The sequence below is a fragment of the Musa acuminata genome, chromosome BXJ1-2, assembly GCF_036884655.1.
Source record: "Musa acuminata AAA Group cultivar baxijiao chromosome BXJ1-2, Cavendish_Baxijiao_AAA, whole genome shotgun sequence".
NCBI classification, from domain to species: Eukaryota; Viridiplantae; Streptophyta; class Magnoliopsida; order Zingiberales; family Musaceae; genus Musa; species Musa acuminata.
In genome coordinates this window covers 33,282,436-33,301,670 of record NC_088328.1, presented here as the reverse complement: position 1 = coordinate 33,301,670, position 19,235 = coordinate 33,282,436, and the positions used below count along the sequence as shown (strand labels likewise).

At 45.4% G+C, this 19,235-nt stretch overlaps 3 protein-coding genes, 1 long non-coding RNA gene and 1 pseudogene across 8 annotated transcripts; all 5 read left to right on the top strand.

The window, feature by feature from the left end:
* Nucleotides 1-3,701, top strand: LOC103976635 (protein RER1B). 3 transcript variants are annotated; one of them, XM_009391909.3, is made up of 4 exons: nt 1-294; nt 435-790; nt 2,837-3,017; nt 3,385-3,701. In XM_009391909.3, the coding sequence occupies exons 2-4, from the start codon at nt 450-452 to the stop codon at nt 3,436-3,438; spliced, it is 576 nt and encodes a 191-aa protein (XP_009390184.2). In that variant the 5' UTR covers nt 1-294; nt 435-449; the 3' UTR covers nt 3,439-3,701. The 3 variants fall into 3 exon arrangements, with proteins under 3 accessions (XP_009390184.2, XP_009390185.2, XP_009390183.2); XM_009391910.3 differs by having other exon boundaries at nt 415-790; XM_009391908.3 differs by having other exon boundaries at nt 55-294; nt 431-790.
* An 801-nt stretch (nt 3,702-4,502) lies between these two features.
* Nucleotides 4,503-6,791, top strand: LOC103976637 (tubby-like F-box protein 5). Its single transcript, XM_009391913.3, has 4 exons — nt 4,503-5,287; nt 5,421-5,508; nt 5,877-6,009; nt 6,103-6,791. The coding sequence occupies exons 1-4, from the start codon at nt 4,973-4,975 to the stop codon at nt 6,764-6,766; spliced, it is 1,200 nt and encodes a 399-aa protein (XP_009390188.2). The 5' UTR covers nt 4,503-4,972; the 3' UTR covers nt 6,767-6,791.
* Nucleotides 6,792-8,371: 1,580 nt separating this feature from the next.
* LOC135612183 (protein RADIALIS-like 3) lies at nt 8,372-9,792 on the top strand (the record flags this gene model as incomplete). Its single annotated transcript, XM_065108080.1, has 1 exon — nt 8,372-9,792. A coding segment is annotated over one exon (381 nt), but the record flags the coding sequence as incomplete, so codon positions are not given.
* A 2,078-nt stretch (nt 9,793-11,870) lies between these two features.
* Nucleotides 11,871-14,232, top strand: LOC135611189 (small ribosomal subunit protein uS12-like; annotated as a pseudogene).
* A 413-nt stretch (nt 14,233-14,645) lies between these two features.
* LOC135613769 (uncharacterized) lies at nt 14,646-16,488 on the top strand. 3 transcript variants are annotated; one of them, XR_010487371.1, is made up of 4 exons: nt 14,646-14,862; nt 15,914-15,952; nt 16,043-16,129; nt 16,214-16,488. It is a non-coding gene; the product is annotated as an uncharacterized LOC135613769 (long non-coding RNA). The 3 variants fall into 3 exon arrangements; XR_010487372.1 differs by lacking the exon at nt 15,914-15,952; XR_010487370.1 differs by having other exon boundaries at nt 16,043-16,488.
* The last annotated feature ends 2,747 nt before the right edge of the window (nt 16,489-19,235 follow it).

The window sequence follows — 19,235 nt, the reverse complement described above, 5'->3', positions numbered from 1 at the left end:
ATGTCGGCCCACTGGGCCGATTTCTTTCTTCCTCCGTAAAAGCCCCCGGAAGAATCCCAATGTTTCTTGCCCGTTTGCCCTCCATCCGTTTGATCGGTCAGGGTAACTGCGGATATCCCAATCGCCTTCTCCTTCTCCGCGCAGCCCTAACGCCGGTTCTCCCGTGGATCGACTCTGGCTTGGGTTCCTTCCTGGTCGGAGCCGGAATTTAGTGTTTGTTTCGGAACGATCGCTTGCTTCGTCTCGAATCGCCTTCACCTCTCGAGTGGAAAGAGGGAAAACCTGATCTCGGAGGTGATTTCCTGCCGCTTTTGCCGGTTGATCTCTTTTTCTTGGTTTTGCACTCTCAATCTTCTTGTTAGCCGACCTAATTACAATTGCACATCCTACCTAAAGAAACCCACGAAATCTCAGATTGCTTGATATCTAGTTAGGGAGGAGTTGTTTGAATGGAGGGCGATGACGCAGCTGCTTCGCATCCGCTGTCGAAATGGAGAAGCGATTTCTCCAGAGCCTTCCGTTACTACCTGGATAGATCGACGCCTCACACGACCGGAAGATGGCTCGGGACCGCTGTGGTCGCGGTGATCTACGTCCTGCGTGTTTATTTTGTCCATGGGTTTTATATCGTCAGCTACGGCTTAGGGATCTATCTTCTGAATATCTTGATTGGATTCTTGTCGCCACTCGTGGATCCAGAGCTCGAAGTTTCTGATGGGCCTGCCCTGCCCACCAGGGGCTCCGATGAATTCAAACCCTTTGTTCGCCGTCTCCCCGAATTCAAGTTCTGGTAAAGTCTAGCCTTCTTTTTCTTCCTCATTGATGTGTAGTCATTAATTAGTCTTCGCTTCGATTATTTTACTCCACTGACTGCATCTCTCTATTCATTTGAAACCTTCACTATAGTTTTTACTGTTTCATGATTTTCTCTCAACTCCATTTCCAATTTACGGTGAATATGCTTTAATTTTGCTCTTTGTTGCTATTATATATTAGATGCTATTACTGTCAATTGCATCTTCTAAAAGCTCACGGAATAGTGAAACCATCATGCCTATCATGGTCAGATTGATTGTAGCTATTGTTGTCCACCATAGCTATATACCAAATCCAAGATTACTTTGATTTGTGAATCTTTAGGTGCTAATAGGCATTTTCTAATCTGACCAAGGACAAGTGTATATTATAATCTTTGCAGTGGTCTTGGGTGGCACGTGTTAGTATGTTGTTCATACTAATCTGGCTGGTTGCTGAATCTGGTATCGGACATAGATATAAATTTTTTATGTGAATCGCATAAGATTAAAAACTTTCCTTTGGAGAATTGTTGAAGAGAAGTTGTTGCAAGAGTGCGCCACCACAAAGTCACAAAGTTACAAGACACAATGATTTGTGGTGCTTATGTGCTCCGTGTCATGGTAGTCAAATGATTTCCTAAGGAAGCTAAATGTGCTTGTTGTGGGTGGAAAAATGAATTTTATTGTAACTCTAGATTAGTATCTCTGAAGCACAGGGTCTAACAATCACATGATTCTTGTTCGTGCTTTCTTTTGCATAACAGAATTTTGAAATTAGTTAAATAATGTATTAATAGTTTATCCCATGGTTTCAAAGATTAACTAATTGCAATGTAGTTTGACATGTGATCCCAAGAATTTCCACCCAGCCCCAACTTATTCTTCTGAATCCAGCTAATAGTTATTGGTCTCAATCGATTTCTATGTATCCAGACTTCCAACATAGCTTGGCTGATCCTGCTGGTCCTAAGCCAACTCCAACTGTTTCTGATCCAACAACTTGATTTGGTTCATTTACTCTGGTTCTAACTAATTGCAATGTAGTTTGACATGCGATCGCAAGAATTTCCGCCCAGCCCCAACTTATTCTTCTGAATCCAGCTAATAGTTATTGGTCTCAATCGATTTCTATGTATCCAGACTTCCAACATAGCTTGGCTGATCCTGCTGGTCCTAAGCCAACTCCAACTGTTTCTGATCCAACAACTTGATTTGGTTCATTTACTCTGGTTCTAACTAATTGCAATGTAGTTTGACATGCGATCGCAAGAATTTCCGCCCAGCCCCAACTTATTCTTCTGAATCCAGCTAATAGTAATGCGTCTGAATCAATTTCTATGTATTCAGACTTCCAACATATCTTGGCTAATCCTGCTGATCCTAAGCCAACTCCCAACTGTTTCTGATCCGACAACTTGATTCGGTTCATTTACTCTGGTTCTAACCTCTAGGTTCAGTGCTAATATTAAAACTTCATCCTTGCTGTTGGAACGTTGGCTTGTTGAGCACTATTAGATTACTTTAGCAGAGTATGTACTTTTGCCACCAAAAGTTTCTGAACGTTGTGGGGGTAGAAATGTTTTACTTTATTATATTATATGTTTAACATTGTTTATATTGACACAAAGTATCTATGAATATAAAGTGGAATGTCTGGAAATTGCTTGATTTAGCTTTTAGTTCTTCAAACCCGTGCATGTTGAAGCCAAAAACGTGAATGCTACTCATACGGGAAGCTATGCTTAGTTATTTGTTTTGGCAAGGAATTTTAAATTATTTTGTCTAGTTTGCTTGTGTGCAAGATAAAATGGTGATGCATGCATGTGTCGACATGCAACCATAGGGTAGTGACAAAAGAATGATCGGTTGTTGCTGCTGTCAATTAGATATTATTATTATTTAACCTTGAACTCTCGGTGATTCTGAACTGGTTGATCTTTTCTATTTTTCCTTCTCTTTTGTTTGTTAAGTTGTCTAGGATTTCTTGAGTTTGAGAACCTAATTCCTTCATATTACATGTTTTTTTTTTTTTTTTTCAGGTATTCCATAACGAAAGCTTTCTGTGTTGCATTTGTGATGACTTTCTTTTCCATGTTTGATGTTCCTGTCTTTTGGCCAATACTACTGTGCTACTGGATTGTTCTTTTCTTCCTGACAATGAAGCGCCAAATTGTACACATGATCAAGTACAAGTATGTGCCTTTCAATATAGGGAAGAAGGTGAGTACCATAATTACTTCATGCTGTATCGCTTGGCTATCCTTTTGGTAGTTTGGATGGTACTTCATTATGAAATTTGAATGATTGGGTGTCAAAACACACAAAGGCCACCCAGCTCTAAAACATCTGGTGCCATGTCATGGAAGTACTAATAAACATTTGGCTACCGATGTAGGGTGAAAAACACTTTTGTGTTTTGTCGGAGGGCCATTTGGATGCATCCCTTTTATGCAATCTGCTATGGCTTTAAATGTTGTGAAGTTGTGTTATTTGAGACGCATGTTTCTGTCTATGTTCATGTTCTTTTGTGAACATCTTATTTCTGTCAAATTTTCAATTAAATTTGGTGTCATCGGTTGTGAATCAGAGATATGGAGCTAAAAAGAGTCCTGGAAGCAGCAGCAGCATATCAAAGGATTGATCACTGGTGTGGGTTAAGGAGGGCATTCAGATATTGCCATTATCGCTCGCTCGGAATTACTACTGTATTTGCTAGGAACAGTTATTTGTGTGTGAATACATTTTTTTTTTTTTTTTCTCTTCCACTTTAATAGGTTGGTACTGTTGTTACCTCCTTGTTCATTAGTTGCCTCCTTGCTGTTCTGGCTTTGGCTTTCTTCCTTTTTTTTTTTGTGTACAAATCTCTTCAGCCAACACTCAAATAAAGACGTATTTGTTTACCTACATTGCTTTTTGGTTTTCAAGGTGGAATTGATTGTCGTGCAACTAAACTTGGTTAGCAAGACGCACACAGATCCTTGCTTGCTGAATGTCTCAATCTGAGAAACTTCATGTTGTTCTTAGGACACAACAAAGACCAGGGACCAACTCCAAGGATTGGCCAACTATTAGTTAACAGGAACATGGTTGTGGGCTCCACAAAGGAGGTGCGAGATGCCAGGCTTTTTGTTTTGAACCGGTGGATGTGGCTGGCTTCTTCCCCGGTTGATCTTAATAGGATAAAGGGCATGGGATGGGCCTCTCCTGTATGCGTCATGTGTTATCCCCACATGAATGAATCATGATGGTTGGGACTTCTTGACATCCATGGAATAGCTTGATCAGCTAGCTATCTATTCCTATTCCTTCCATGATAGGAGCAGCTGTAACACAATTTGTTTGGTATTCGAAGGGATTATTATTTTTTTATGCACAAATTAAAAAAGAGAAAAACGGGTGGATGTTCCATCATCATCATCTTTACGCCCGATATCTGTAGATTCGCGCTAAGTTTCCATTTCCATGGATTGATTGTTGTATGTATATACATACAAATTAGTTACCTCGATTTTATTTTAGCAAAATAACATAACATTTATATTTCTAAACGGTGTCATTATAAACGAAGATTAACTAACTACAGGGCGTGTTTGCAAGTTTCTAATTTAGATGATAACCAACCAAATCTTGAATTCAAGGGAAGTGATAAATGCCAAAATCACTAGCTTTGCATCTCAACTTGAAAATGGTTGGTTGGTTGGTCTCTTCGGGCGCTCGAAAGAGGCAACGTCCATCGACCGACACCGGCAGCAATCGTGGATCGGATACGTGCCATGCATGTGACAGACGGTAAAGGTGGGAGCTGAGCGCCACCTTTGTTTTTTGTGTTTCCGTGGGATGTGAGCGCAACGCAAAAAAGAGGTTCTTTTGCCCCTTCGATGAGCCAACTTAGCTTCTTGATCGGATGAAATAAAAAAAAAATATAAAGGATTTTGCTTCGGAAGAGATCAAATTTCTTTCGAGGGAAGGAAGAGACACGAATTACAAGGGGGAAAGGCCTCGAAGGGGATATCCGTCGTCCGCCCTGATGCATAGCCAGAAGAAGTGAGACTCAAAAGCCAAGAATTCCCCTTTTCCTCATCGATCTGATCGATCCGAGGTTCGCCCGCTCAATTTCTCTTGTTTATACGAATCCCGCGACTCCCGGATCTGGAAAGAAGGGGAGGGTGGTGGAAATGCCGTTAAAGAGTCTCGTCCGTGAGCTCAAGGAGATGCCGGATGGGATCGGGGGAGAAGGCGAAGGCGGCGGAGGAGCGATAACGATGGGGCACGGTCGCGAAGGTGCCCCGGAGGGTAGATGGGTGAACCTGCCGCCGGAACTGCTGTTTGATGTCATCCGCAGGGTGGAGGCAAGCGAGGCATCGTGGCCGGCGAGGAGGCATGTGCTGGCGTGCGCGGCCGTGTGCCGCTGGTGGCGTGGCATCACAAAAGAGGTGGTCAAGTCACCGGAGCAATGTGGCCGGATCACCTTTCCTCTTTCTCTCAAGCAGGTTGGCCTTGTCTGATTGCCTCGACGCTTTTAGATTCGGAGCTCGAATTGGATTTGCAACAGTCCACTGCAAATTTTTTATTACTTACTGATCATCTTCTTAATCGATCTGTGGGTTGTGTGTTCAAAATCAGCCCGGACCACGAGATCATCCGATTCAGTGCTTCGTGAGGAGGGAGAGAACGACATCCACCTTCCGTTTGTACCTGGGTCTGACCCCATGTAAGCAATTCCCTTGCATCGCTCCTTTGCTTGCTTTAATGATTGTCTGAAGTCTGAACCAAGTTGATGTCCTCAGAGAGACCTTCCTTGCACCGATCCAATCTATTCCTAGTTTTCAAACACTAGTGCATAATTGGTGTCGCATCATTTGTTCTCCGTAGCCATAGACATCAGCAACGTTGCTGTGATTTGATACAAACCCTGGTTTTACAGTCACTTTCTGACGACTGGAGCAATTTCTTTGTTAGTTCCTTCTATCGGTAGCTGCCGATGAGACGAATTAGATTTTTATTTTGTCGCTTGGGATTCGGTGCTGCCAATCTGTTCCATTACTGACGCTCGCTGGTTACGTTCCGTGATGATGATAGCGCTGCAGAGCCAGAAGGACAAGCTTTTGCTTGCAGCCCACAAGACCAGACGTGCAACTAGCACCGATTTTGTCATCTCGCTGGCCTCCGATAATTTCTCTCGAGCTAGTAACGCCTACATCGGAAGAGTGAGGCAAGTGATCTCAGCCGCTTGTTGACTCTCTCTTATCTGTGTTCCTTTTGCTTTGTTGATTCTCTGATCCATCGTCTTTTGGATCTTAACCAGGTCAAATTTCTTGGGGACCAAGTTCATGGTTTACGATAGCCAGTGTCCTCATGATGCCCCTGTTTCTTCTTCGAGCATTCCGTCAAATCCAAGGGCCCCTTCCAAGCAAGTGTCCTCGAGACATCCAGCTGGAAATTACGACGTTGCTACCGTCTCCTACGAATTTAATGTCCTTCGAACCCGAGGGCCCAGAAGAATACAATGCACCATGCACTCGATTCCAGCCTCCTCCCTCCGGGAAGGCCGGGGGGGTGTCCCGGCACCCACCAGCTTTCTCCAATCCGTCGACGAACGGCAACAACCCCTCTCGAGCTTACCAGCCGCAGAAGACGAGGAATCAGCAAGGGGTTTTCCTTCCGACGGTCCCACCGGTTCGGTCCCGCTGATTCTCAAGAACAAATCCCCGAGGTGGCACGAGCAGCTCCAATGCTGGTGCTTGGACTTCAAGGGACGAGTCACTGTGGCTTCCGTCAAGAACTTTCAGCTTGTGGCGGCCGTAGATCCTTCCTTTGGGGTGTCTCTGGCAGAGCAAGAGAAGGTTATCCTCCAATTCGGTAAGATAGGAAAGGACATCTTCACTATGGATTATCGATATCCACTCTCTGCGTTTCAGGCATTCGCAATCTGCTTGACCACCTTTGACACTAAGCCAGCATGTGAATGAATCGATATTTCTCTGTTTTATCCGAGTACTTGGTTACTCGATGGTTGGTGTATCTTTGGCGGCTGGGGTTTGTGGACTTTGAGATCTCAGAGGCGGAAGTGATTCATTCTCGTCTTCATCGTTGTCAGTCATTTCACACATGCTTTTGTCAGTCATTACACTGGAAGCAATTCATTCTCGCCGCTGCTCCAAGAACATACGCAGCGTGGCCAAATCTTTCCTCTCTCCGCTGACCAAGCAACCTAATAATCCATATCATTTGAAGAGCCTCGCGGAAATGATCGCTCCTGTGATTCATGGTAGTATTCATTCACTAAGTTCTTGAAATGACAGTCGAAGTGCGTGTGCGACCATTTTCCGACACATTTTTTGTTCGTGCATTCATGGTATTATACTTGTCTACGACTGTTCAATCAAGTGTTTTTTATCTCTTGAATCGACCAACAATCGCATGTCGATGCACTGCATTCTATGATACTGATTGTAGCACTGTAGATAGTGCTACTATCTACAGTAGCACAGCCTTCTTTACTTCCCAGTTGATCTGTGTAACACGCAGCAAATGTTTCCCTCTCCCCACAAATCGTAAGTTAGTTCTTTAGGGGAGTTATTAGACCACTAATCCCTTCAAGAACATTGATCTAAAAGTAGAAGAGAGCAGCCAAAGCTGGCTTGGGATCGTGAAGTTGGTGTGACCACAAAAATTGAGCCGAGGTGGGCAGGCAGCTCTTTGGACGTCGATATCCTTCCTTTGGAAGAAGAATAGGACGTAGGACAGCTTTCGTCAGTGAGAGTTGAGTCCACTTACGTCCATTCATGCGGAAGGACTTCCCACGGTAAAGGGAAGACTATCAAATCGTTCCATAAAGCGAAAAATAATAATAATAATAAAACAGAGGAGAAGATAGAAGAAACGGGGTAGGCTACGCGATCATCTCGATCCCGAACCACATCTTTTACGACTGCAAAAAGGAAACGGGATGAGGTCGCGACAACGCTACTGCTTTTTTACGCAAGTTGTGCAGGATCCATCGACGTAATCAAGATTAGTAGAATCATATAAAGACATGGCAAAGGGAATCATGCCCCTGACGTACCCTCCTCCTCGGGAAGGTATAATAAGAATCATTATTTCTTGAATGCAACTGATCTCTCTTGAGTTGCCATATACATTAATTTAATTATTAATTATGAAAACCACCCATCTACGGGACAGGACAAACAAAAATATTAGTCATCGAGCATAACGTCTCGGGGAAGCAGACTCTCAAGAGCTCCAGGGCATGCTACAACAGATCATGAAATATGAATAATTAAGTGCTCACAAAGGAATTTATAGAGCTTAAATTGCTGGAAAGTCTACATTTAGATAGGGAGACCAAAAAAAAAAAAGATGAGAGAGGGACCTTTCCTCTCTCCTCCTTGAGCCTTGTGTTGTCGATGATGATGTCCCTACCTCGCACGCAGCAAAGCTCTCCCCTCCTTGTTCCTTGTCCCTTGCTCTTAAGCTCCATCTCGTGGTTCTCAAGCAAGCTGCTGCTTATAAAGATAACCCTGGCAACAGTTTCCTCATGCCGACAACAGCCCTCCAGCAAACAGTGCTGACACTATATATATACACACTCACACACACACCCGTCTTCCAATCTCCCATTCGATTCTGGAGTCCCCTCCCTCCTTCCATTCTCGAGTCATCCTCTCGGCAACGTGGCGTCGGGATCGCTCTCACGTGGCTCGACCTCCTCGTGGACTCCGCAGCAGAACAAGCTCTTCGAGCGGGCTCTCGCGGTGTACGACAAAGACACCCCGGATCGCTGGCAGAATGTGGCACGAGCCGTCGGCGGAGGGAAGACCGCCGAAGAGGTCAAGAAACACTACGAGCTGCTGCTTGAGGACCTCGAGCACATCGAGTCGGGTCGGGTGCCGTATCCAAATTACAAGTCTTCCGGCAGCCGGGACGGTGGCGCCGATGAGGAACAGAGGTAGCCGTACATCCACTTTCCACTGCTAAAGAGTGCACGGGCTTGTTTGAAGACCGGAAGAGAGTCCACTGATCCTTCTTTCTCGACCTAATTATCTTCGTGTATGGAAACCAAGATCACAGTCGCTGTTGTGCCTCATCCATGATGACGGATCCCTGCCTGCCTTGTCTTCTCCCTCGTTCCGAGACCACCTTACCCTGTTCAAGCATCATCACGAGACTAAGTCGGAACGGTTGCTATCAGCTGGGCAAAATGCCAACCGGAAAAACCAACATGGGTTCGCGCTTTGCATGACACCGAGGACATCGTCCCAACTCTACTCTGTACAAACTCCTCATCCTTGTCTGGCTCCTGTTTCATATGACGCCGAGAACTACCCTCTCTCTGCCTCGATCCAACCATGCTTGATCTCCATGTATGCCATTCTAAACTCCATCCCCCCCACCCATTCGTCGGGACAGACATGCTAAAACAATAAGAATTGCATAGATCCGATAAGATATGGATGGATGGCTACCCAAAGATCATGACTGACACAAGCTTTTTAATTAACTCGATTTTCCAAGAGCTGCATGAACGAACTGGTGGTGCTTTTAACATAGTAACTTCCCATGGCGTGGTGCCACCCGATGCCAGCCATTCTTTTTATGCATTTCACAGTGGTTTCTGATAGTTACCACACGATTTTGCAGGCGGAGGTGCCTAAAGCTCCGGTAAACCATGGATTTCAAAGCAGAATTCAATCTCTCTAGTACGAACTAGAAGACCATGGTTCTTCTTCTTCGGAGATCAAGAAACATTCGTGTGTGTCGACGGATGGAAATCGCATTGAAATTTAGTTCCACCGTTGGAAGTTTCTATCCGTGTCTTGCTTCTCGAATCGTCCAAGCCACTGGATAGATGTGTTGATGGATGAATGGAAGCAAATTAGATGTTACTCTTACGTGTTGTTGATGAAATGAATTTAAAAAAGTGTACCGAATTAGATGGGCGAAAGCACATCATAGCAGTGATGCCCCGACCCAATTATCGCACAAAAGTGTACTGATCGTCGTGCTGTTCATGTAATTGCAACACAAGCAATTTAAATTAGCCAATATTTCTCGAACAAGTCAATCAATAGTTATTTGACGAAACATTAATAAATGATATCTTGCTCCGAGAACAACCATCACACGAAGCCTCAACTCCTAACTCTTTTATCTCTCTGCCCCACGCTTGGAAAGGAGACGAGCGGCGACTCACCAAGTCTCATCAAGTGCTCTTAGCAAATTTGAAAATTTATTATTATTATTATTATTATTATTATTTTTTTTTTTTTTCTGCCGGACCCGCCTTCGCCTTCGCCGATAGCCCGCGCAGGAGGGCCGTCGTCACCTCCGTTGACTCCACTGGCCCCACCCCTACACGCCTCACCCGCAACCCTCACGCAGGGTTCCGCTACTAGCGCCTGGCCCTCGTCGGACGTATCACCGTCTCAACGCGTGAGGGGCAGTGCAGGATGGCACAGGGGCCGCGCAAGGCGGTGATGTGAGGTGGAGGCGGGTCCGACAGGAGGTCATGAGCAAAATGATTTTTCGTATTTAAAAAAAAAAAAGATTTTTTCTGAGTGGAAAATTTTTATACCTTAATTCAATTTAGTGGAAGATGACTGACGCCGCGCACAGAGCCAAACCGGACTAGGCTTGATAAGCGTTGACCATGCGGGAACCCAGACGAAGATCGAGTCTAATTCGAATGGACATATTAATGTAATCAAGGCCGGATATTTCTGGTTCGGGCCATGGGTTCTCGCGTGGCCCATGGGTACGCCCGGTCTACCCTACTTGGATCGTTTATAAAATGGAGCGGCTGGGGCTTCCACCGCACCCGCGCTTTCGGATCCTCCGCATCGACCGGAGAGGAAAGCGAGCTTCGGCGTCCGACGATACGGGGTGAGTTTTCGCGGCAACGATACTAATTTTGTTCTCGATTGCCTCATCAATTCGGAATGCAACGTTTGAAATGCTTGTCTGGTGTTTGGATTGTGTTCCGCCGGGAACTCGATCGGATCCTTCTTGATTCACCTGCCTTTTCCCTTGTATGTTCTTTGTGTTCGTTGGGTTGGGTTGGGTTGGGTTCCCGATCTTGTTTTTATGAGGGGTGAATTATGTTTTGCTTACTTCGATATGGTGCTTTAGTTGCTTTAGGTTTTTAGGAGAATCGGAGAAGAAAAGAAACGAGTTTGATGATTGGGATTCCGATTTTTGTGATTTTAATAGAATTGGATGCAGTTATGATCGATGAATACCGGTTCTAACGATGATATTGTTGAAAGTTAGGTTTTTCCCGTGCACTAAAATGACAAATCTTCTTTGCCCGAGTAGAAGAAACATCAGAATTTTGAGGAATTCGGAGTTGGAATTTGTAACTCCTTTATATTGCTCGCTATACTGGAGTTATCACGTCATGTGTATGATGATGAGTGAGTGAGCGACTGATAAAAGGACCTTGAGTCTGTTGTAGCTAAGGTTGTATTTTGTTGCCTGCCTGACTTGTATCATTGTGAACAAGTTCACATGGAAGGCAATAATACCACTCACATTTTCAATACCGTAAGCAGCGTGTAGAATGATGACTGCCTTGTATAGGTTCTTTTGATTGTATCGACTGCAGACTTTTTAATTTTATTTGGTCCTCATGGGTTCTTATCGGTACTTGACTACTTGTCAACTTGGAACCGCCTAACATGAAAGAGATCCTGAACTTATTTTTCCCATTGGTTGATTGCATCAGAACAAAGGACAGTGATGTTGTTCTTTCAGTCTTATTCTGTGGCAAGGAGAAAATGTGCTTGTCTATGACTATAATTAAAATTAATTGAGAGTACCGTTTGTTGGGTTTGTATGGTAGAATGATGCATTTCTAGTTTGGATTCTCGTTAGCACATATAGTGGCCTACTGAAAGGAAAATGATGCAGGGCTCTAGCAAAATTTTGAATGGTTGATGTTAGATTTCGATGTGCATGATAAGAAGTGGAATTTGAAGTCACCCCAAAAAATGAAGTGATCAGCAAGGGAATTTGTTTGAGTGAAGATAGATAGATGATCTTTTAACAATCTTAAGTTCTATCACAGGAAGACTCGTGGTATGGGAGCTGGGCGCAAGCTAAAAACCCACAGGAGGAGGCAAAGATGGGCAGATAAAGCATACAAGAAAAGCCATCTTGGCAATGAGTGGAAAAAAACCCTTTGCTGGTTCTTCGCGTGCCAATGGTATTGTCCTAGAGACGATGTAAGCCATATGATGTTACTTGTTATTCTTTCTGATTTTTAATACTGTTCGATGTTGCTTATGTTTGGGGGACTGACATTAGATTGATTTCCTCTCGCATAGGCATAGAAGCTAAGCAGCCGAATTCTGCTATCCAAAAGTGTGCTAGAGTTCAGCTGATAAAGAATGGGAAGAAAATTGCAACCTTTGTTCCAAATGATGGCTGCTTAAATTTCATAGAAGAAAACGTAAGTTGGGGTTTGGTTTGCCTAGAAATTTCATGTGCGATTGATGTCTCCAAAGACTGATCTAGTGGACTTGTTATCAAAGATTTGATGTTAGGAGACATTACTGTGGTGGTCTTGCTCACACTTGTATGCACCAGTTGACACCGGTATGCGTTCCAACCAGGCACACATCGCTGAGGTTGTAAATGTTCATTCTCAGCATTGCATGACATCTCTCTCAGGATCCGCTCTGAGCATATTCTGAGTGCCCGCAAGTTCTAATGTCCTTGCTCGTCAGTACCATCTGCTTCTCACGAGTATGTCCTCCGTTTGCATTGGTTTCACAGGACGAGGTCTTGATTGCTGGATTTGGACGGAAAGGCCATGCAGACGGTGACATCCCCGGAGTACGGTTCAAGGTGGTGAAGGTTTGTGGTGTGTCCCTGTTGGCACTGTTCAAGGAAAAGGAGAAGCCTCGGTGTTGAGGCTTCGCTGAGTTTTCAGATGAATCGATCGAACTGGCTTTTGAAGAGGTTTTGTGGTTATGAATCATTGAATGCCGATCACCTATTTGATCTATTAGATCGGTTCCCTTCCATTTTAGTCTCCTTTGAAGAACCCGGTATTGATATCATTGTAGCTGATGTTGCAGCTTGCTGGCGTAACCCTTCACCATGCCTGCCAGACATCCCAAGGGTCAATTCTTCAAGGAGCTTACACGACTGAACTGACGTGAAGGATGGGATCAGGGCTGGCTCGTTCTTTCATGGTGCAGCTCAGCTCTGCTCGGCTCAGCTCCTCCTCCGTGTTCCTTGAGCTTTTCTTTTGCAGGTTGGGTTCTTCAAAGCAAAAACCAAAACTGTCGATCGTGGCCCAGTCAAAGAAGAGCACGCAGACATGATGCTCTCCGCGATCGTGAGTCCCCCCTCCCTCAAAAGATGTTATACGACTCTTTTTCGTACGAGCAGCTTCTCCGTCAAGCTTAATCCTAAAGTAACTAGTAATAAGCTAGCGTATCGTCGGTTGTAGGCTGGCATTTGTTAGTCCGACAAGCCATCTGGAATCTGGGGTTTAGCCCCCACTCCTACCGCCGTCTGCTAAAAGGGACAGAACAATGATCTCGTCCCCTTCTTTTGATCCAACATCTCAAACTCTTAAAGCTTTAAATCCCCTACAGTTGCTGGCCAGCTCCAAAGCCTCCCCATATATTCCCCCAGCTTTCTCTCCTTCCGAGCATTCAAAAGCTGGAAAGCTGGAGAAAAGAGTTCGAGAATATCATGGCTCTTGAACAAACAAAGCCCCTTCCACCTGCTTTCCATCATCCATAAGTTGGCCACATTCACAGCCATCGCCACCCACGAGACTCGACTCCCCTTTCTCCGTAGCAGGCAGGTTGCTCCTCTTGACACCGGACGCAACACAGGGAAAACATGTCGTCGCTTCCCCAGTCGACGCCGATTTCATCCTCGGACTCCAAGGGCTCGTTCGGCCCCGTCTTCATCGTACTCGGAGTGATTGCTGTGCTGGCCATCATCGCATGCGTCGCCGGACGGCTATGCGCTCGACTGATGTCGGAGCCAAAGTCTGGCTCCCGGCGCAGGCATCATCCCCGTGCTGTCAAAGATAATGACATAGAAGACGGACTCGAGTTCGACATTCCCACCCTGAAACCTGCTTCCAAGGTAGCCAACCGGGATGCACAACCCGCTTGCGACGGAGCGTCGAAATCCAGCGTCGCCACCAAGAATGCAGCGGGTGGAGTTTCCAAGGGAGCAGCAACTCATCCTGCTTCGTCGATCCAAGCCAACAAGCCAAGCGCGTGATGGAAGAAGACCTCAACTTTTGTATCATACACTATACTCACATCATACCACACCACACCACACCACATCCATGGAAGCTCTCTTCACTTGTCTTCTTGCTTCGAAGCCAAGCGCACTGTCTTGTACTTTTTTTCGACGTGGATTTGATTTCAAGGTTCGGCTCGGAGGGATCAATGCTTAACCGGATTTCCGCAGGTGGTAGATGGTATTATTATCGGTTCGATTCCAGGGGTTGTTGTTATTATGTGTTTTGGAGGGGGTGGGGGGGGGGGGGGGGGGGGGGGGCTTGACATGGAATTTAATTGGACGTCGAACGATTTGGTGGTGGGGTCGTCACATAAACTACTATATTCTTCATCGCTTTATGAATTATAGAAATTAAAAACGGAATAATTTTTGTCGTAGCACGTCTAGTCGGCTCTCACGGCACTTGGGACGTAAGCCACACTTTGCTTTGCTTTGCTTTGCCGGTATGGTACGATACGCCATCAAATAATTTTTGTTGGGCAAAGTACGATGTACATCTCACTCACGTGAAACGACCCAAACACATGACAACCCTTTAATAATAATATTATTATTATTATTATTCATATCATAATGATTTAGAAGCTCGGCGATCATGCGGTGCCCCTCCTCGGCATCACCAAACCCTCCTCCTCGCTTCCATCCATGGCTTCCCTCCGCACCGACATCAACATGGTTCCGGCCCGCGAACGGTCCAGTGGCGCTGCCGGGTAGTCGTCCTTATCGAAGAAGCCGAACACGTTTGGGATCAACAAGTGGAATGCTATCGCCCTCTGGGCCTGGGGTATGTGTCCGATCGCCGATGGCGCTTTGCACTTTGTATGGATTGTTTCACTTGGGGTCTTGATTCTTTTTCCGTGGATCTTTCCAATTGATTGACTGATTTGATGTCGTGGTGGATAATTGTGGGAATCACATCCTGGTCCTCTGTGACCTGCCTTTCCCCTTGTATATTTTCTTGATTTGCTCCGTCTTGGTCGCATGTTTCGGTGATTCTTTAGGTTTATGTATATGGTTGGAGTTTCAGATCTGGTTGTTCTTGGTTCTGAAATCTCCTTGCAGCAGGCGTTGAGCGCCAGCCTATACACGCGAGTGCGTCTGCCTCACGTTTTGTTACTCGTGCGATGCGAGTTCTTTTCGGCTTTCTTGTCTTGAACGATCCTCCTATATGGTTTTAACTTTCATGAAAATTTTGTATGCCGCAAATTAGTATGTTTCTCGAGAGTGTCATTTATCTCAATATCGTAACATTCTATTTTGTCGCCGAAAATGAGTGTTATTATAGGTTTCCTGTTTCGATCGAATTCGTTTGCTCACAAATATTGGTTCAGACATCAATTCGTCCCACAGTTTAACCAGCATAATTTAGAATTCTGATCGAGCCTCCGAGACCAACGCTGTTTTAGAAACATTGAATTCATTTTGGACCAAACTCTCGATGCCTAGTTAGTTAGTTAGTTAGTTAGTTAGTTACCCATCAATGTCCTGCCTGCCGAGTGAGTTTGAGTTCACTGGGGTTTTAACTCAACTGAATCTGTGATGTATCGATTTTATTTGTTCTTGCATCAACTGAATCTCTTGGCAGCATTAGAATTCTATCAAACATAGATAACGACACTATGAACTAAAAGCATACAAAAACTTCGGCATTAAATGATTAAAAATTGGTTATACATTGGTATGGTAGCATGGTTGCTTGTACATTCAGTTCCTTTGCCTGTCGGATCGAGATATATAAGAAATGGATTTGGAAAAGCTTCATTAGATCATTGTGATAGAGACTTACTTGTAAATGTTTATTGGTCTAATTTTGTCTGTCATTTTTTGTGCTTTAGTTGAAGCTGAGCCATGCGAGTGAAATTATCAGCCACAATGTATGCTGCCGCTGAAACTACATCCATAATACACAATCTGATTCTGATTTCAAAGGTTTTCTTTTTTTTAATCTGCAAATGGTAATATAGGTGAAGACGGGATTCGATCCGAGGACCTTACGAACAACTGTCAAGGCTTAACCTAGCCAACACATTCGATTCTGGTTTGGTTTCAAAGTTGGTAAAAGTTGTTTTCTCTCTATATTTCTTTTTTTTAATCTAAGATGTTTGAACAGTTGCTTTCTATTTGTGATTTGGCAGTAGGTCCATTGAGCCAGCCAGTGAGTCATACATTCTTGTATATGTTCCAAACATCAAATGCTTCGCTGCCTCCGTCTTCTGTGCAATTCTTTCTGTTGACTCTATGCTCATCTGCTTAGGTGTTTGCAATCACGCGTTCCACTTTAATCGTATCAATGGGTGGTGGCTCAAAGCACTCCTTTTATACCACTTCCCTTCCTATGCAATTTTACTCCCTCAGACAATTGTGAGTAGCTCATTTATATATAGGACATGAATCTGCTGCTGCTGGTTAAGATCGTCAGAGCCTGTTTTTCTCGTGTGCCATTATTGGCGTCGTCGGTGTACAAGGCCACTTTTGTTTTTTTTTTTTCCGATCATCAATTGTCGTTTAACATTTGATGCCTGCGAATACTGGGTTTTCCGAGGCTGTCTTGACTGAGAGAAATAAGTAACCACTAGATTTTTCTACCCAAGATGGTATTGGAGAAACAAGGAACCCACTGGATTTACCTTGTATTTTTCTATCACAAATCTACTAACCGTCGTCGAGGCCGGTAGCTTTCTCCTGACTCGACACAAGTGTGCCTTCCAAGTGGAATCCATCTATTTGGGAGATTGCCTCTTATACTGTCCTATCCGAATCCCCGAAAACGAATAGGAAGACCACCACCATCTCCTCCTCTCCTCCAGCCGCCGCTTGCGCAATCCTTTTTCTCACATTTCAGGCGGAAGCAGCGCGAGCGATATACTACCTCTCCTTCGACTACCTCCTAATCTTCTTTGGTGACACGAGCAGATCGGTGGTGGTGCTACTGGGACACGGCGGAACACAGTCATCATCGACCATCGAGAGCAGTAGCAGATAATGGTAACATCTGAATCCGGCCGTCTCTAGTAAGACTAAGAACAGAGAACCAACCCCTCGGATTTGACATCTGAAATAATACGCTCACATCGATGGTGTCTGCGGTAAGCCAAGGGACGGTGTTGATGTCTCGCTTTGCGGGTAAGAGAATATGGGCCAAGTCGGCCCAACTCAAGCCGGTCCGGCCTGTTCGATCACACCTAAGTAGAAGCCCACTCACGAGATTGGCCGGTTCGATTTCTTGAATACGCTCACTAAAAGTAAGTATAAGAGTACAGAAACTGAAGCTTTTGACAAAATTTTTTTTTTTTTTTGGGGCCTTTTGACACCAGACGCGCGTGCGGTAAGCTTAGGAAGCAGTGCTTGTAGCCGTCTATCATGGTTCGGAACCTCCGCGCAGCCTGATTGATTGCCATCTCCTTTTGTCTGATGGACTCACAAAGCTGAGCGCGTCGTCTGGGTGATTGGACCCGATGGAGCGGAAGGAGCGGCGACAGCGACGGAGGCATCCGTTTGCGTTAGGCCGGTGGAGGCGGAAGGGGGATTTGGGTTGGACATCCGCCTTGCCATTCATCTCCTTCCCCAAGGATCAACAGCTTTCACCGGTCCTTCTCAGTCCCTCCTCTTCCTATGCCCATCTCTTCGTCTTCCGAGAAGCCCATCTTTTTTACCTTCGTCCGCCCTTCACTATCCCTCTTCTTCGCGATCCTCTATATTGACGGTGAGTCGTTACAGCTTTAGGATGGACGGCGTAGACGACGGTGGCGCTGCGGGTCGAGGTTAAGTCGAGGGAAACAGTGAACCACCAGAATCTGGTCACGGCAGTGGACGATAAGAATGTTGAACCTCAAGGATTTCGGACCAAAAATTTATTTTTGGGGCACTGTGTCGCCAAACTGGTATACGGTAAACCCACTCGAGCATGTTCGTAACCACAACGCACGGGTCGGGGTTTGGGTCGTGCTCATACGGTAGGCCACGATGGCCCGACCCAACGCGGCTTGGCCCGTCTCGCACCTGGAAGTCTAGACACCCCTCGTAAGAATAAGAACGCAGAATTTGAAGAATTTGCGCTCAAAAAACTTTTTTTTGGGCCTCTTTGCCACCTAACCGGTAATCGGTAAGTATACCTAGAGGTTTTTCGAACCAACCGTTTGTTTGTCGGGGCCGCGGAGTCATGGTCCCCACGGGTCTGGCTCGGTTGCGTTGGCATTTATTTGAGGAGGTGAGGCGCAGTCAGTTTTCTCGAGTCTGGTCACCGCAGTTAAGAATAAGAACGCAAAATTTGGTGGATTTGACGCCAAAATTTTGTTTTTTGGGCCTCTTTGTCGCCAGACACGTATGTGGTAAGCTCACTAACCGGTGAACGAACCCAGATATGTTTTACGGTTCGGAACCAAACAAGCCCACATCGCTGGGTCCTTGGGTCTGCTCAACCCGTCCGCCATCCGGGTGATCGAACCACGAGCTAAACCCAACTTTCTTTTCCCATCCCAAAATCACATATGAGTCCCAAGGCAGGCGAGGAACGAGCGGCGGTCGTAGCTAAGGATGGTGCCGACGGCGGCGAAGTTGTTGCGTTGGGCCGGTAGTGGCGGAAAGGGGAGTTGGGTTGGACGTCCACCTGATAGTATACTCCTCCTAATCTCATCTCTTCATCCTCCTCCTCCTCCTCCTCGGTCATCTGCCCTTCGCTACACCTCTTCTTCTCAAACAGGCTGAGGTGGAGGGTCGGGCGTAACGAAAGATCACATGGAAATACAACTTATTGGAATCTAGTCACCGTGGAGGATGACAAGAACTCGAGGATTTGGGCCAAAATGTCGTTTTTTGGGGGCACTTTGTCGCCAAACTGCAACGCGGTAAGCTCACCTCACGTGCTCGGACGCACAATTTAGGGGTCGGAGTCATCTCGACCATTCGGATCATACTAAAGTACGATAGCCCGATACTGTCGGGTCCGAGGCCCTTTTGCTTCAGACGTGGAGGGTTTTTAAACCAATCTCATATGTCTCTGACCCCAATTCGGCATCCCGTAAATGTGGGACCAGCGGAGCAGCCATCCCGTGGTTGTTTCGGATACAATAATACAACCGTAGGCAAGCTTGGACGATAGTCGAGTCACAAAGCGCCGGTTGGGTTCTTGCTCAGTAGTATATTTTGTGGGCAAAGGAA

What these genes read in the sequence shown, in the direction of transcription:
- LOC103976635 (XM_009391909.3), top strand. Translation starts at nt 450, where the DNA reads ATGGAGGGCGATGACGCAGCTGCTTCGCATCCGCTGTCGAAATGGAGA. An exon ending in CTCCCCGAATTCAAGTTCTG is followed by an intron (nt 791 to 2,836) that starts GTAAAGTCTAGC and finishes TTTTTTTTTCAG; the next exon opens with GTATTCCATAACGAAAGCTT. An exon ending in CTTTCAATATAGGGAAGAAG is followed by an intron (nt 3,018 to 3,384) that starts GTGAGTACCATA and finishes GTTGTGAATCAG; the next exon opens with AGATATGGAGCTAAAAAGAG.
- LOC103976637 (XM_009391913.3), top strand. Translation starts at nt 4,973, where the DNA reads ATGCCGTTAAAGAGTCTCGTCCGTGAGCTCAAGGAGATGCCGGATGGG. An exon ending in TTCCTCTTTCTCTCAAGCAG is followed by an intron (nt 5,288 to 5,420) that starts GTTGGCCTTGTC and finishes GTTCAAAATCAG; the next exon opens with CCCGGACCACGAGATCATCC. An exon ending in GTACCTGGGTCTGACCCCAT is followed by an intron (nt 5,509 to 5,876) that starts GTAAGCAATTCC and finishes TGATGATGATAG; the next exon opens with CGCTGCAGAGCCAGAAGGAC.